This window comes from Sebastes fasciatus, chromosome 8 (assembly GCF_043250625.1).
Source record: "Sebastes fasciatus isolate fSebFas1 chromosome 8, fSebFas1.pri, whole genome shotgun sequence".
In the NCBI taxonomy this organism is placed as follows: Eukaryota; Metazoa; Chordata; class Actinopteri; order Perciformes; family Sebastidae; genus Sebastes; species Sebastes fasciatus.
The window spans coordinates 32,248,710-32,266,079 of NC_133802.1; the positions used below are offsets into that span (position 1 = coordinate 32,248,710).

General features: G+C 42.1%; 2 protein-coding genes across 3 annotated transcripts in view; one reads left to right on the forward strand and one right to left on the reverse strand.

Annotated features, from left to right (window-relative positions):
• Window positions 1-1,886, reverse strand: part of cntn3a.2 (contactin 3a, tandem duplicate 2) — a 46,434-nt gene extending 44,548 nt beyond the window's left edge. Inside the window, exon 1 of the mRNA XM_074645099.1 lies at window positions 1,403-1,886. Coding sequence (XP_074501200.1) covers window positions 1,403-1,533 — 131 coding nt within the window. The 5' untranslated portion in view covers window positions 1,534-1,886. The remainder of the gene's footprint in view (window positions 1-1,402) is intronic.
• Window positions 1-17,370, forward strand: part of cntn3a.1 (contactin 3a, tandem duplicate 1) — a 356,340-nt gene that overhangs the window by 68,849 nt on the left and 270,121 nt on the right. The window lies entirely within an intron of this gene.

The window sequence follows — 17,370 nt, forward strand, 5'->3', positions numbered from 1 at the left end:
ACCCAGTCTCCTAAATTGGATTGGTACGCTTCCTCTCAAGACGAGTCCTGCATGCCATACCTCAGTGATAGGCCCACAAACTGCTGGCACCTCAGGACTGAGGACTGGTGTGTGGAAGGTGCAGTGGGTATTACACTACTGTCGACTTTGCATGTTATGGTTTGAATTTTTAATGGGGTTTTTTTTGTCAGGGATGGCACCGTGTAACAGCTGATTCAATGTGCTCATTTTTTTTAATCTAATAAATCATTTACAAATGCAAAATAGTGAGTTACAGAGCTGTCATCTGCCTGTAATATGCATACTGTATGAGATTGTTTACACACTCACACAAGCACATAGACACACACATTCACACTCACACACAGCTTGCACTCGTGGGATAATGGTGCTAACGACGAGGGTGATAGAAGGTGGTGAGAAAGGCTTTACAGGGTGAATCACTCTCCATCACGAAGGGTATATCCTTCCTGAACCGAGACACCGCCGGGTTAAATAATGTATAATCACGATATCTACCACCTCCATCACACTCCGCCTGCATCCAAGTAACACGCTGGTTGAACAAATAGCCCAGCTGGCAGAGTGGGAGTGTACTTACTTTGAAGGCCTTCGCTGCATTCATCACACACATTCCAGCTGACATTGTGGCACACCAGCATGCAATTACCTGGTTGAATGTAGCAGGGTAGAAATGCTGTGTGTGTGTGTGTCTGCAGCTTTTACACTTACTGTATCTCAGGAGGCCAATCATTGCTGTGACACTCCTCAAGGTTTTGCTCAAGGTACTGTGTATTTTTACCTTTTTGGAAGGTAACACTTTGAATACATTTTGAGATGTGCATAAAAGCACCACATTCATGCAATTCCACCCCCAAGGCTGATTCAGCCCTGGAATGTGTTAGTGTTGGCCTGCTGTATGCAACACACTTTCAGATTGGTGAGGTGAAGTGAAGCCAGGCTGGCTGGCTGGCTGCAGTGTGGCACCACACCAGGTAGGAACCACAGGAGCAGGTAAAATGTGAGTCATGTAACAGCATCTCTACATCAGTTTGACAAAAGGCTGAGCCCACAACTCCTTTAGCAAAAACAAAATATCAATATATGCCTGTGTGTGTCTGGATGCATGAAGCAGACTGTGGAGGAATTGGCTGCATTGGTTGCACGTCACGTTACTCCAGCATGAACAATTATTATTCAAATAAATGGCATTAGGAATGGATGGGCCAATTCGGGACAGCAAGGCAAGACAGGCCGACATGTGAGCCCGTTAGAGGGGATCAATATTTTAGCATATAGATATCACTGTGTAAATAATTCAGCTTTCTGGATTTGTGTGCACAATATTGCACAAGCACGCTCATGGGATGAATTATTATTATTTATTTGTGTGTTGTCTTACCTCTTATCTTGAAATATCTTGAGACCAGCAGGAACCAGATTCAGCCCTCGCGGATAAAGCGACAGATTGCTCCTCCATGGAAAACCGCTTTTAGGAAAGATTTCGGTCACAATCGCAGCAAGGTCGTTCATACAGGTGATGAGCAGAGCCGCTGGTCAGTCACAGACAACTGGGATGGTTTCATATCGATGCTCTCCTCTTCTCTTCCACTCCCCACTAACAAAAAAAAACAAAAAAACATGCACACACACACACACACACACAACACCCACGTTGTTTTCCGTTGCTGCTGAATCGCATCTGAAACATCCCCCAGTATTAGAGAGGCTCGCCTGCGTCCCCAAATATCCAACACGCGTCTGGTCTGAGATTGGGCTTGAAAAGGAAAAGGGGGGAATCTCTCAGAGAGGATTTATGATGCGCATCAAGTCAGCAGCTCATCCTGCGAGGAGGAAGAAGTGGGCTGCACGATGGAGCAGCAAGAAGCCACAAGCAGCAGCAGCAGAGCTGGGATGGAAGAAGAGAAGGTGCAGGAGGGAGGAAGGATATCTCACCTGGAGGAGAACTGCGCCCTCCTGCGTCACAATACCGCAACACTACTGCCTCCAGGTTTCACAGGCTATTGTTGAGGAGGGGCATTTCTTTAAAAGGCTTTTCTCTCAGGTTTAGACAACAAAAGTAAGCAGAAAGCTCATTTCTGAAAGATTATATTTGGGAAAGTCCTCCTGAAGCACACATGCTTAAAGAAATGTATAAAGAAAAGAATTCTGAAATATATAAGATTGGGGAAATAAATAAGGGGGACAATGCAAAGGGAAAATAATGCATAAATTAATACATATATAAATAAATAACTAAAATGTAAAGGGACTGTTTGTAAGAATCAGAAATTGCTTGTTAACAGCGACACCTGTGGCCGTTAAGTCAACGAAAGTCAGCGTCGGGCTCGCACTTGCTCGCTCTACATAGACATGAACGAGCATCACTCAACACAGTGAGGCGACACACGTCAGCTAAAAGCACAATATCACTCTTTATTTCAGCTGCTTGGCAGTAATGTTAGCTGACCAGATGAAGGTCTCTCCATGAATCAACGCTGATCCTAGTGTTGGCTTTTCCTGCCTCAGCCTCCCGACCGCGGCCGGAGGGAACAGGGGAGACACCGGAGATTTGGTCGGAGACGATAACGTTTCTCTCTGCAGAGCCCCGTCACTTCACAAGACACGGGAAACCTCTGTTGGTCTGGAGGAGCTGCAGCAGTTATTTCTGCACAAACGTCCACTTTTTACTAGATATTCTCAGAGCTAAACTAACTCTTCCGCAGTGTGTAAAGTGCGCGCATGCACGTGAGGTGGAGTGAGGAAGAGCGCGGTGTGTGAGTGAAGGCAAGCAGGCAGGCAGAGTAGCAGAGTACAGCAGAGACTCCGGCCCTGGAGACCAAAGCTACGGTCTCCCCCACGTCCTCCGACCACGGCCAACACTGTTTAACAGACGGGCTTCACTGGATAGAACTTTGCGGTTTTGGTGCTTCCGTGTAGTTTGTGTTGGAGTCTGAGTCTGAACAGCATAGCCACACGCGAGCGCGCATATGCGGGCGTGCATGGGAAACCGACCTGGTAGATTTATATGTCTAAAAAGTTTCAAACATTCCCTTTAATATGAATAACAAGATCTAAAATGAATTTGAAATAAATAAGAATAAATGCAAAAATATATAGCTACATTTAAAAGTTCATGTTAGTTCATGTTTTAAGTTACACTTCATGAGCTGGACTAAAATTAAAATACAGTTCTGTTGGCTATTACATACAGTGCAGGCTGTGCACCTTCTCTTTGTTCCCTTTATAGGCTGCATGTGGGTCAGGATTATGGAGGACAGAACCTGCCAAAATAAATGAATAAATAGATAAATAAATAAATAAATAAATAGATAAATAAATAAATAAATAGATAAATGGGAAAATTGAATAGAATAGTAGACAGATAGGGAAATTAATACAAAGGTAAATAAAAAAGAAGCAATTTAAAACAGAATTATAATTTTATGTCACATTTTATCATTGAATTAATGACTTCATATATTTTTTATATTATTTTTGGTACATTTAATGGAATATTTATGTATTTATCAAGTCTTATTTATTTATTTATCTATTTATTTATGTTTATACACAGGCACCAATAGGACACATCTTTGAATGCTAACAAAATAAATAATAATTTTATTTTGGTGAAAATGATGAGGTTCACGTTTTACTGTACAGTATTCATTAGCAGCGTAAAAGCATTGATACTTATGGCTTGGCTTTTCTTGACAGTATTAAAGCTGCATTAAGATCATTTTGACCACCAGGGGACATAGAGTCTCCGTAACTAACTCCTGAGAAAACTAACTCCTAAGAAAATTAACTCCTGAGTAAAAACGAACTCCCGTGTCACTTTCTTCACCAGCCACTTGTTTACTTCAGCGAGTTGTTGCTGCGTACTAGACAGGCAGCATGGAATCAGCCTGTGTGAGCTTATGAGTTAGGAGTGGCTGCCAGTTACAATATGTGGGGTCAGTGAGAGCCATTGGGACTGAAGCCTACATGTACCAGGCAACCAATATAATGATCTGCAAGTGGCTGAAAAACACAGAGCTGCAGAGCGGGGTGCCGAAATTACTCAAAAAAATGTGTGAGTGTGGCTTCTTCTTTGTGTGCAAGCGGGGCATGCGCGTGGGCTGAGTGACATCACTCAAACTAGTTTTGTGATTGGAGGAGACTGAAGTGTTGTGAGTACAACTGAACCTGTTTTCCGCCGTGCCACTCACCGCACAACAAAAAAAGGACCTGGTTGTTATGGAGATGTGATGGAGCAGGTACCTGCGGTTAAAACACACAAATACAAACTCATGATATTAATATTGGCGACATTTCTCCCTTTCTAATTGGCCATTTTCACAATTTTTTTTTATTAGTAACACCTGTGCTTTTCGTTTTGACGTCTGCTGTGAAAAAAAGGCCTGTTTATGCCACTATACCTGACCGTGGGCCCTTTTCACAGCAGCCGTTTTGACATGTCATCGCAGGGTAAACACAGGTGTAATTGATAAAATGATTTATAGTCCCGTTCTATTTAGTGTCACAGCACATTCCAGTGAGCCAGCATGCACAATACCAGGGCCTAAATGGAGCCTAAACCTAAATAATCGTAACAAATGAACACCTCTTTTATGATTTTTGAGGTGTAAATGCAGTCGCTAAAAGTAAAAAGCTAACGTTATAGGCTATAAACGAACTACATCACGGTCGCATGAGCGTGAGTATATGACGAGGCTGTAAAGGCGGACGAGTCGGCGTGATGACGTTTAGTAGTCTCATTTAGCCACTTGTTAGAAACTGCCTTTTTTAAGACACATAAAGGCTTCAAAATTCATGAGTGGGGTATTTATTGGTGCATTTTATGTTGTAGAGAAAAACATTAAAATCTCTTAAGCTTGTGTTAACCACAGACCTTATTTCAAGCATCTAAATAAAAAAAAACATTGACTTCCAGGCGAGGGAACAAGAAGTGCTAAAATGCTACAGTAACTCATTTCCTGCAGCACTCTACGGCTGCTGTGAAAAGGACCTATTTCGTAACAGGAGTGTGATGTTTCACCTGAGATTATGCAATGGTGCAAATTGATCCAAAGTATTCCAAACACTTTTACATTCTGCCTGAAACTCTTACAGTTAATATTTTTACATTATTTACCAAAAATTGTTAATCTTTTTCTTTGTATTGTAATTCTAAAAGACTGATATTTCTGTCTACTCTGTATACACTTCAGCTATTGCATGTTTATCTATCCTTGGAAGAAGGATTCTTCCTCCGTTGCTCTTTCAGAGGTTTCTCTTTTTTCCCTCCTTATTTAAGTTTTTTTCCCCTCTTATCTGAATGTACAGAGACAAATTTGTGATTTTGGGGCTGTATTTATCAGGGTTAAACTGGCAACCAGCAGGAAATGGACCCAAAAGTGCAAGCAGCAATCTTTACTGAGCAAAAACAGTAGAACACAGGTAACTGTCCAGGAAAGACGGGAACACTATGCAGAGACTTAGCAAAAAAATCTGCAAGCAAGAGATTATGGGAAGATAGTCGCTGGAATGCTCACTAAAACAGTAAAGACGTACTGGCACAGACAAAGGGGCGCACACAGACTACTTACACAAGGGAGGGAGGGTGATTATAGGGACAGGTGAGACTCATCAGGGCGGGGCAGGTAATCACACACAAGGGCAGGAAGTGAAGTATATACTGGTGCCTTCAAATGAAACTCGTGAGCTCGTGTTTACAACGTGGGAAGTCGTGTACACGATACGCTTGGCGTTCAAGTGGTTAAGTCGTGAGAACACCGCTGCTTAGCAACGGCAATATTAACGTTACTGTCGGCGTTAACAGTTTAGCAAGCTAGCAACATAACATAATACAGGAAATGCATGACGGAGGAAAAAGATGAGGCCGTTGGGAATATCAACATTTTCCTCAGACATATTAGAAAATTACGAAGAAAAACAATATACGACTAAAATTACGATATATTAATGGCAGGGTTGCCGATGTTCTCCAGTCTACACTATCTGTTCTATCGGTTGAAATGGTCTTTACACCCCGACAGCGATCCATTACTGATGAGCTCTGAAAAAGGACCGGAGAAGAGCCATCATCTGTAGCTGCTGTAATCCTGTCAACAAACACGTCACAACTCGTGAACTCGGAGCTTTCAGAAACGTTCCACTTACGATGTCGTGAATACCACAAGTGGGGGGCGTTCATATGGACTCATCTCGTGAATACGGCCTCATTTGAAGGAATCATTTGAAACTAGAGATGGCTTTTATTGGATGGATTCTCTCTTGTTCTCTTATGTATTAAATATATATTTTTCTCAAGGAATGTGCAATATTGGACGTGTTTTTCTACGGTGTCTATGCGTGCTGTAGTCTTGTTGGCTATGTGTTGTTTTAAACTGATTGCATTTACAGGTGTAACTAATAACACTAACGATGGCTCTGTTCTATTCAAGTGTCCCAGTGAGAGTGACGGTGAGCCAGCATGCACAACAACCTGAACTCAAAACAGATAAATGGAAATCAGTCATCATTCATTTCACTATTTAAGGTCAAGGTCAAGGAAAGCTTTATTATTCCCTAGGGGCAATTTGTTGTAGAGTCAGCAGTACCACACAGCCATCAAACAAAAACAATAAACACAATAAATAGCCTATAAAAAAGGCAATGAATACAAAAAGGCTTACAACATACAACATTACAGGGCATTGTTTAGGAAACCAATGGCAGTTGGAACAAAGGAATTTCTGCGCCTATTGGTCCTACATGTAGGCAGACTGTATCTGCGGCCTGACGGGAGCAACCTGAACTCACTGGACAGGGGATGGCTAGGAGCAGCTGGGACCGACCGAGCCTTCTTCAAGGCTACTTTGGAACAAGGGAGTCAAGTCATTAAGGGCGGTGCTTGCAATTTTGCTGCACACTTTGACTATGCCCTGCAACCTGTTTCTGTTTTTGAGGGTGAGCAACCCATACCAGCTGATAAAAGAGAAGGTCAAGACAGACTCAATAAAACAAGAATACAAATTTTTCATAAAAGTGTTGTCCACCTTAAAACTACAAAGTTTATGGTAAAAATACATCCACTACATTTACCCCTGTGCTTTTCCTACTGAGACATGTCAAAATGTCTTCTGAAAAAAGGCCTATTGTCCGAGGAAAACAAATCTTCCCTTGGGAGGATAAATCTTATCTTAGACAAAGGTGAGTATACCAAAACAAAACAGAAAATGACACCTGAAAAGTGGAAACAAGTAAAACATAACTTAGACTCAAGACCGGGCTGTAACACTATTTACTCGATCTGGAACTGGACTTGATCAAAACTGCATTCGCCGACTGAAAGAAATTGGGTTGCTGCTGAGTTGCAGAAGGCTGACGTTTCATCGTTTTTGATAAGCATCCGCTGACAGCTTCGGTTCATGGTGCAAAGATGTATTTCCCATGACAAGACTGCTCTTCCTCCCTCTCTCCCTCTCTCAACTGTCCTTCATTACTCTCCCGTCTCTCTCTTTCTGTCTCCTCTCAGTCACAATCCCCTCTTCTTTACCACTACAGTCATGTTTTCCTCGTGTTCTTCACCACCAGGTCAACATGCGTACTGCTCCTCGGTGAAGCCTACAGTGTATAACTGTATTGCCGTATAGGTCCCGTCGTCCCTCAGTCTACCAGGAGCCCCATTAAACCTACATTGATCATCCTCGTGTCAGGCCCAGGTTCTTCCAACATGGCCGGGGCATCGTTAATAATGCTCCATACAGCAGCCATTTGACATTTCCTTTAATTATGCCTGTAATTTATTCATGCACTTGATCCTAGGAGCTTGTTGTGAAAAGCTTCCTCCAGGAATATTTTATCCTGCTCCTCTCGAGGCCCACGGATTAACCATCTTAATAGCAACCCCCTGAAGGTATTACTTCCTTCATTGTGTGCGTGTGTGTGTGTGGGTGTGTGTATGACGGCATTGTGCCTTAAACCCGTGTGTTAAGCTGCAAAAGTCATTAGGTCTTATTTCTCAACCATTCAGAGGACTCAATGTAAATTCTCCCGTATTACTAGCTTGTCTAATTTTGGGAGAGCACAAAGAAAAGTGCGAATGGTTGCAAGATCTGCTCTTATCGCACAATGCAGCGACCCCCATGTTTAACCCAGTTGGTTTTTTTTGCAGAGGAAAACATCACCGCTTAATTTGCTCACTCTGCAGGTCGGTTAGCAGACGGCGAAAACACAGCAATTTTCGCACCAAGTAGCGCGAGGAAATCTCGAATGCACACACACACTTCAAATGGGATTTAAGATGTTAATTATGATGTTTCTTCATCACAGAGCATTGCTCAACTCCAGACTGCACACCTGACAAATTCCTCAGGCTTTGTGGGGGGAAACTGCATTTGAAGACGGGAAGTGGAGGCTCTTATATGAAAACACACACACACATACAGGTAGAAAAGGAAGGCAATTTGTCACTTGTAGATGGAAAGTAATTTGACAATTTGTCAATTTGTCAGGACTGGAGGAAACACTATATAGCCTACTTTATTATTTCATGAAAAATTTAACAGCTATTGCTTCAGATATGTAAACTTACTCACTTCTGTTGTAAGCATTTTTCACAAAAACATAAATCCTCTTCCTCTTTTTCACACACTTTTTGCTCTATTCTATGAAACATCTGAACATAAAAACATCTCGTAAGGACGCTCTCTCTATTTCTCTGTCTCATATTAACTCAGTAAAGTTTCCCTCGTGTGTTTCTGGTAGCCATATAGTTCATTAGCCGGGCGGTTTTCTACAGCGTTGCATAGTAGACTAATGGGCCGGCATACCTTTTATTGCATACTGCAATTCCATGGCTGTGGAGGTCCATTACTTTAGAGGATCAAGAATTTACTCTCTCTACTGCTGCTGATAGAGGAGGCTCCGCTAGGGGCTAATGACAGGAAAGATCCACTTTGAGATAAATCCTCCTGTAGGTCAATAAAAAAAATGTGCTTGGCTACGGAAGAGACCCGCAATTAGAAACCAGCTTGTGAGGTCTGTTTCAGCAGGGAGATGGATCGTCTATCTATCTGTCTGTCTGTCTGTCTGTCTGTCTGTCTGTCTCATCACAGATAATATCTTGTTTTAAAATCCTATATTACAGTTTTTGTTGTTGTTTTTTTCCAATCGCTAACATCCTTTTGTCCAATCTGTACTCACATCTTCAAAACTCTAAACACAGTTAACACGTTATCCATCTGTCGTCCAATCCAGTCCAAATTTATTTATAAAGCACATTTAAAAACAACAAAAGTTGACCAAAGTGCTGTATAAAAAACATAAAAACAACACAATAAAACACTAAGACCAATTTAAAACCAGCAGGACATTAAAATAATAAAAGCGTTAAGACCAGGAAAAAGGATTGAAATAGTCAACTCTCATGCCGAGCCAAAAGACAGGGAATAAAAGTGCGTTTTGAGGTTTAATTTAAAAACAGTTAGTCTGGGGAACAGCCGGACATGTGGAGGCATAGCGTTCCAGAGCCTTGTGCATTTTCCATCAAAACCTTAGCCACAGTTTACAAAGAAGTACACTGTTATATTCACAACATGGCTTAGCATTGTGACTGTCTAATTTGTAAACAATGACACAAGGACTTGTCAAGACGGCCCTGACATGTTCAGACACTTCATTCATGCTTGAAGACCTTGTTATTGTGTCAGTGAATTGGCCAACGGCACCAAAATGAAAAGTTGTTTTGTCACCGCGTTAGCCGTAGTGGTCAAAATGTTTGCTTTTCACCTTGCAAGGCAGTCAACCCTGGAAATGTTTCTTACATACAAATCTGTTTAGTTCTGCTTTTTTACTACAAGAATGTCTGTTTTGTCCAGCTGAAGGCTGTTGTGTATAACACTGAGCTTTTTATATTCCCATTACAACAGTAGGTCAAAGTTTACTGGGAAAATCAATACTGTACAATGCTGTAGTACACAGAAAAAGAATATATATATATATTTCTATGTATAAATTAATTTGTGTAGAAACAGTGCGTGTACAGTGAACAGAAAATTTGCCACAAAATGACATCCATGCTAAAAAACAAACAAACCAACAATGAAAAAAGCTGCGGTAGTTCAGTAAAAGACAGCTATTTGTACCTCCTCACAGTACGTAACACCATGTCATAGATATTTATGGGATATACATGTACGTCTGACAGATGTTGATAATTGAATGGATCATTTTGCATGTGACGGCTCAAACGATGAAGGAACGTTTAGAAGCTGTGACGCGTATTCACACAATCTCGCTGAGAGTCAACTCGTCATTTCTGATCAGCAAGACACGTGCAAGTGGTTATTGTACTCTCATGTGCCAAAACACGTGCAATTTACTTGAATGAATGAGAGATTGTAATCTGTTGTGAACAACAAACTAATTTTTTAGAGATCTGAGCTCATTGTTTTGGGGGAAAGAGAAAGCGAGTGAGAAAAACTATAAAGAAATGTACCAAAGCGACTGAGAAAAACGTAAGAGATTGATTACACATAATACCTGAACACAAAAAAAACAAGAAATTGGAAGCCTCTGCATGCTTTTCAATGGATTTCCACTGTGAGTCTGAGGTTGTTTGACGGCACAACGGATGAACAAGACAGTATTCAGACAGCATAAAGTGAGCTTCCAACAACAGATGGTGGTGAGAGTGAAACCGACTCGATCCATTATCAGCCTTATCTCACTCCAACAAACTCATGCAGAGTGATGCCTGGGGGAGCAGCCTTCTCCCTCGCAACAGGAAGCAATACGGTTTATTGGAAATGTGGTCATAATCTGGATCATAATTTTCCAGCATTTAACAATACCTCTGCTGCTGCAACAGAGGCTTTACCACTAATTATCTCTAGCACAGTTTCATTGATGATATCAAGTCATTTACTGCAACGATGACGTATATTGATGGCAGTAAAGAAATGCCACACGATGATGAATTGATTGAAATGGCAGACATGCAGTAACAGCAGCAGCTCTAAATTAATCCATTGGCGTGAAAAAATAACAAAATACAAACGAATGTGGTGAAACTCGTGATGGTCAGCTGTGCTCGAGGCTGTCGGAGGTGTTGATGGTCATTCAGAGGCTGAGGTTTGTAGTGTTATTAAGCAAATAATGTCCTCTTAAGTGTTTTTTAGTCGGCGTTAGTGAGGGTCTACTTGTCACCACTGGATCTTTTGTTTTCCTGCATGTGGAATATGTTTATTGAGAAGTTGAATTATATAATTTTAGTGTTTGTGATGCAGCAACAATGGCAGTTGTAGATCAAATGGAGCGGCCAGGCTGGGCCACATGCGATTTTAGGAGTACCAAAAATTCGATCCCCGGCCCCTGCAGTCTAGATGTCTACAAGCAGGCGGTTCTCATACACCATTTATAGCTACAAATAGTAATGCGCTGTAATTCGTATGTAATGTAATCCACGTAATGGTGAACAAGGAAGTATAAAGAGCGACAAACGCCACAAAGAGAGGAGCTCAGGGTGGATGGGTGGGTCAAAACTTTCGCCCTGGAAGGCCGGTGTTCGTACCCTGTGGGAAACTAAAAGTCAGCATTGATTTATTTCTCATGTAACTTCCATACTTAAAGTGGCAGTAGGGAGAATATTTTTGGCATCATTGGGCAAAAATCCCATAATAACCTTTCAGCATATTGTAATTCAAGTGTTCTGAGAGAAAACTAGACTTCTGCTCCTCATCATGGCTGTTTTCAGGAGAGACGGGAGACTTTGACCAATCACAGATCATTTGAGAGAGAGAGCGTTCCTATTGGCTGTGCGCCGGAACTTGGCGTTCCTTCAACAGATTTTACAGTGGCTGCTGCGTCACAAACTTTCTCATTTTACATCTAAACAGTACACTACAAGATGATTCTGAGAACATTTGAGGAGAGAAATAGACATTAACGTAACATAATATTGATTCATATTTGATCAGCGCTGCCTAGTTTGACCGTTTGGTCGGAGTTCGCGAGTTATTGATAGCCGACTCTCATAGATCAGATTAGCTCTTACTGCTTGTTTTCCTCCGGTCTATGAAATCTTGCAGATGCCGTTAGGAGCACCGGAGGACACAGAGGAACATGATTTTTTTTTCAGTTTACCTGTTTCATGCACTACTGTCACGATCTAGCGACTGTTTTATAAAAATAACTTCTTTTAATCATATTTGCTCCAATCTCGCCTTCTGATGCTTTAATATTACCCCCCTCCTGAACCGCCCGTGCGCAGCGACAACTGTTAAAACAAAAAAAGGCAGCTTCACACATGTGACTCATTTCTCAGTTACTAACCAGCAGTATGTGCAGATTATGTAATTGTACCTGAGATCTGAAAACCACACTTGTTACAATTAAGCCAACATAAGGAAGCTAAAAGAGGCATAAAAAGGCCAAACAGTCTCTTAGTCTTACTCTGAGCAGCAGTACATCACCTGGCAGTAATTTGGGGTTTAGTGTCTTACTGAAGGGCTCTTAAGCAGTGTTTGTAGTCTGTAACAACAGCCACCTTGCAGTTGATAGTGTGCAGCATTTAATGGCCTCCACTCCTCGCCCCAGCGCCCAGGAATCAACCCAGCAGAGTTTCCTTACAGTAGTTTGTCGGTAGTCAGAGTCTCTACCTCTGGGCCAACCTTGAAGTTTTCAGATTAAATTGCACCGACGTCGTCATCGTCTCCCGATGCCTTCACGTCCCCGGTAAAAAGGTCCCTAAATCTTGAACTCACAGAGCAGACAGAATTAGACTCGGCGCCTGTGGCCTTGCACTGCTGAGCAGAAAACATTGGGAGAGGAGCAGGTGGCAGCAGACATTACTGCCCACGTCCTCATGTCAGACTCAACAGACATTTTCAGTGCAGCTCATTTGGTTATAAATTCTGCCAATGGCAACACATAAAGTGATAACCGAATCAAAATTGCTTTAATGCTTTCGTTACAGTCAGGACGGGGTGGGGTAGGAGGGGGGGAGGTGTTAAGTGTGCTAAAAGGTGGGAAGAGGAGATTGTTAAATGGAACAACTTGTGTGTTATGAATTCTCCAACAGGTCTGTCCTGCTCTCATATTCAGGGATACTTTATTAGACAGCATGAAGCAGACGTTCAGATTTATATCACGCTTTTAGGCAACTGAAACTCTTTGTGTCCACAGAGACCGACGAGCCTCATGTACGTCGTGTTTATACTCACCAAGACATCCCCAATGTTTAGCTTGTGCGTCTGCTCCATTTATTTAAGCAGCTATAAATGTTTTAACTGTAAAACTGTTGTGGGGGGGGAGGGGGGGGGGGGGGGGAGGGAGGGGGAGGGGGGAAGATACAAGAGTACTCTCAGCTGAATATTCATTACCTATAAATATTTTAGCTCTCATTCCACCAGCTTTCCATTGACTCATCGTGTGTGTGTGTGTGTGTGTGTGTGTGTGTGTGTGTGTGTGCATGTGAGTACCTGGTTTGCAGGGTTCAATTTTGCTGCCCAATATTAGGTTGCCTGACATCTGCAATCAATAAAGCTATTGAACCTACAAGGTCAGAACTACCTCTCATGAGATTGGCAATTTTTCCTCTTACATGAAGCTGCATGAATCTAAACAATCATACGCAGTAGTCTTTGGTTGGCTGCAAGATCGCATTTTGTTTTCTCTTTAATATTTCTGGAGATCAGATATGGGCAGGTAAGAAAGATGCAACTACTGATATTTATTTCTCTTAAAAACGGAAACGTACCGAGCATATTTAATATTTAAAGGGGCTAGATGTAAGAATCAGAAATTGCTTGTTAACAGTGACACCCGTGACCGTAAAGTGAAAACAGTCAGCGTCCTGTTGCTCGTGCTTGTTCTCGCCCTTCGTAGACGCAAGCCAACACACAAGACTGAACGTTATTGACAGGCATCATATGATTAACGTTAGTAACATTAGCAGCTAAAATATCACTATATATTTCACATGCTTGGCAGTAACGCTAGCTTACCTGTCCAATAGGAATTTTGCCAGCTTGGGTCCGTTTTGACCGAAAACCAAACAAAGGTCCCTCCATGAATCGAAGACCCAGCTGATGTTTGGAACGTTATTTAACCTCATTCGTGACAAGCTAGTATGACATGATTGGTACCTATGGATTCATTAGGTTTTCTAGTTTCAAATGATGTCAGTATCTTTACTCTAGCTTTAAAACTGAAAACCTAAAAATCGCAAAATGTGTTAAAAGAAATTTAAAAACAATTAGTGGTGTTAAAGCAAATTTGTGTTAATGCGTTATCGTGTTAATCCATTATCAGCAGAATATAAGAGTCTGGAAAATTCTCCAGTTTAACCCAACACGTGCCGCGCGGCCCTGCAGTGTGACTCTTTAAATGAAATGTTTGCCTCCTCCGTGAGAAAAGGAGGCAGTTGGGAGTTGTGTTTACTTTCATTTTGAGAGCACTAGAGGCTTACACGTGAAGTGAACCCTGCAGTAAAATGGAACAAACAATGGGGATGTCACCCAAATGGGTTCTCTCCTATACTTCTCTTCTCCAGAGAGACTCTCCTGCACATGAACACACATCATGGATGTGCAGCCCACTCCTGCTGCTGCTGTTGCTGCTGCTGCTGGCATTGTTTCCACACATTGTTCTCAAGAGTTCAATGAAAAGATCTATCCTGTGCTTGGGATTTAGATATGTATAGGTCCAAGGTTCAGACCACTGTATGGATTTCCTCTGTCTCTTCCTAATGAATGTTTTCACTCTCCGCTTGTCAATGACACAACGATCCTCTGCACTTAGCATACATTAAGAGCTACAAGCATATTAGCTTGTGTATAAAAACAAATTATCGACCGATCACGGCTGATTTTTAAAGATGTGCTTTAGTCGCAATTAGACGCCAACACACATCGTGCAGCACACAAAACGGTCTCATCAGCACGCTCCAGTTAAAGTGCAAAAACACAATCAACCCCAAACAGCTGTTAGCGAGCGACAACTCTGCAGTTTTCAAGTGTTAACTTGCACATTTTTTGGTGACAAATGATGCAGAAATAGCAGTGAAACTGCGATGTTTTCTCATTACAGCCAACCACGAACAGCGGTGGATCTGCTTGGCTCTTATTTTCATGGATGATCATTAGCTGGTTAAGGGTGAACACATCTGTCTCCTGATGCCTTTTGCCTAGCTTAGCATTAAGGATGTCAAACACATGAATTATTCAAGCATCTTAATTAACATAAAGGGATGCCTTAATGGTCAACATGCTGACTTATGAGTGTACATGAAAGAGAAAATCTATATTACAAGTGTATGAAAATAAAAGTTTGTTGGAGCGCTGTGAGGAAACTAATGGTGTCTTTTTGTTATCATCATATATCTTCTTGTTATTGGTACTGCACTTTGTTCATTACAAATATTATATACACTGAAGAAAGCTCAACTAACCTAATGTTCATTGAGATTCATTATATACAAATGGTTACTTTGAATGTGCCTGTAAAAATCCCAGTGCTCTTAATTAGTATTTCAACTTCTATGTGAATCTTTTCTCATGTCTTTTATATAGATAACAAATAATTCATTCAGTATCCCCCCACGGCTATTATTGGACAAGGATTTGATCAGTGGACTAAATAAAGTGCCAGAAACAATGCACCACTAGGCCTGGACTTTGCACCAATCCGGACAAAGCGTCTATTATTTGGAATAATTTAGTTTTTCTTCCTATAAACTCATACTATACCTTTTCAAAAACTGTGATTATGAAATTAAAACAGCAGAAAAGGGCTTCATGTACCGGTTTAGACAAACTAAAGTGTTGACGCCATAGACTGTAGCCTACATATAGATGGACGACGCGTCTCCACTTCCTCAAACTGTACAAAAGTGAAGCCAAACTATCCTGGTTATGGGATCTGACATCTTGAGATTTTGACGTCATTTGGAGCCAGAGTCTGAACAGTAGTGATCGGACGGTGGAGCCACGGTATCGAAGTCCCGCCCACACACCCCCAAGCCAATCACGAGCCAATCACAGTTAGTGAATAGATAATCGCAGCTGCTAATCATGACGCCTCGCCCCCTTTTTACAGCATCAAATAACTCATTAAAACCAAACTTATGAGAAAAATTAACACTTGAACATACATCAACATGATACGAACTAACTAAAATGACAGAACAGAATACTGCAGCCAGCCACCAGGGGGCGATCCAGATGTTTTGGCTTCACTTTAAGGGATATCAACCTTTTTCTATAGAGTGCTGCAGGGACGACAAAAAAACAATGGGATTTTTCCATTGGCTTTTGGATTATTGCAGCCAGCTAACTAAGGGTTTTTCTTTATTGCACTTGGATGTAAATAGCATATTTGAGTTGCAAATATTAGTAAGTTTCAGAGGGTTTACTTCTCTCAATCATTTCACTGTGAAGAGCAACGTCAAAAGAAACGTTTATGATACTTTCATGTTTTTGCTCAACAAGATAATTTCCACGAATGAACACCACTTTTATGATTTTTTTATAATGTGAATGCAATCACTAGAAGTAAAAAGCTAACGTTATATAAGCTATAAACGAACTACACCACGGTCACATGAGCGTGAGGCTGTAAAGGCCGACGAGTCGGTGTGATGACGTTTAGTAGTCTCATTTAACCACTCGTTAGAAACCGCCTTTCCATCCATCCATCTTCAACCGCTTATCCGGGATCGGGTCGCGGGGGCAACAGCTCCAGCAGGGGACCCCAAACTTCCCTTTCCCGGGCCACATTAACCAGCTCTGACTGGGGGATCCCGAGGCGTTCCCAGGCCAGAGTAGAGATATAATCTCTCCATCTAGTCCTGGGTCTTCCCCGTGGTCTCCTCCCAGCTGGTCGTGCCTGGAACACCTCCCAAGGGAGGCGCCCAGGAGGCATCCGTGCTAGATGCCCGAACCACCTCAACTGGCTCAACTGGCTCCTTTCGACGCAAAGGAGCAAGGACTCTACTCCGAGTCCCTCACGGATGACTGAGCTTCTTACCCTATCTCTAAGGGAGACGCCAGCCACCCTCCTGAGGAAACCCATTTCGGCCGCTTGCACCCGCGACCTCGTTCTTTCGGTCATGACCCAACCCTCATGACCATAGGTGAGAGTAGGAACGAAGATTGAACGGTAGATCGAGAGCTTTGCCTTCCGGCTCAGCTCTCTTTTCGTCACAACGGTGCGGTAAAGCGAATGCAATACCGCCCCTGCTGCTCCGATTCTCCGACCAATCTCACGTTCCATCGTCCCCTCACTCGCGAACAAGACCCCGAGATACTTAAACTCCTTCACTTGGGGTAAGGACTCATTCCCTACCCGGAGTAGGCAAACCACCGGTTTCCTGCTGAG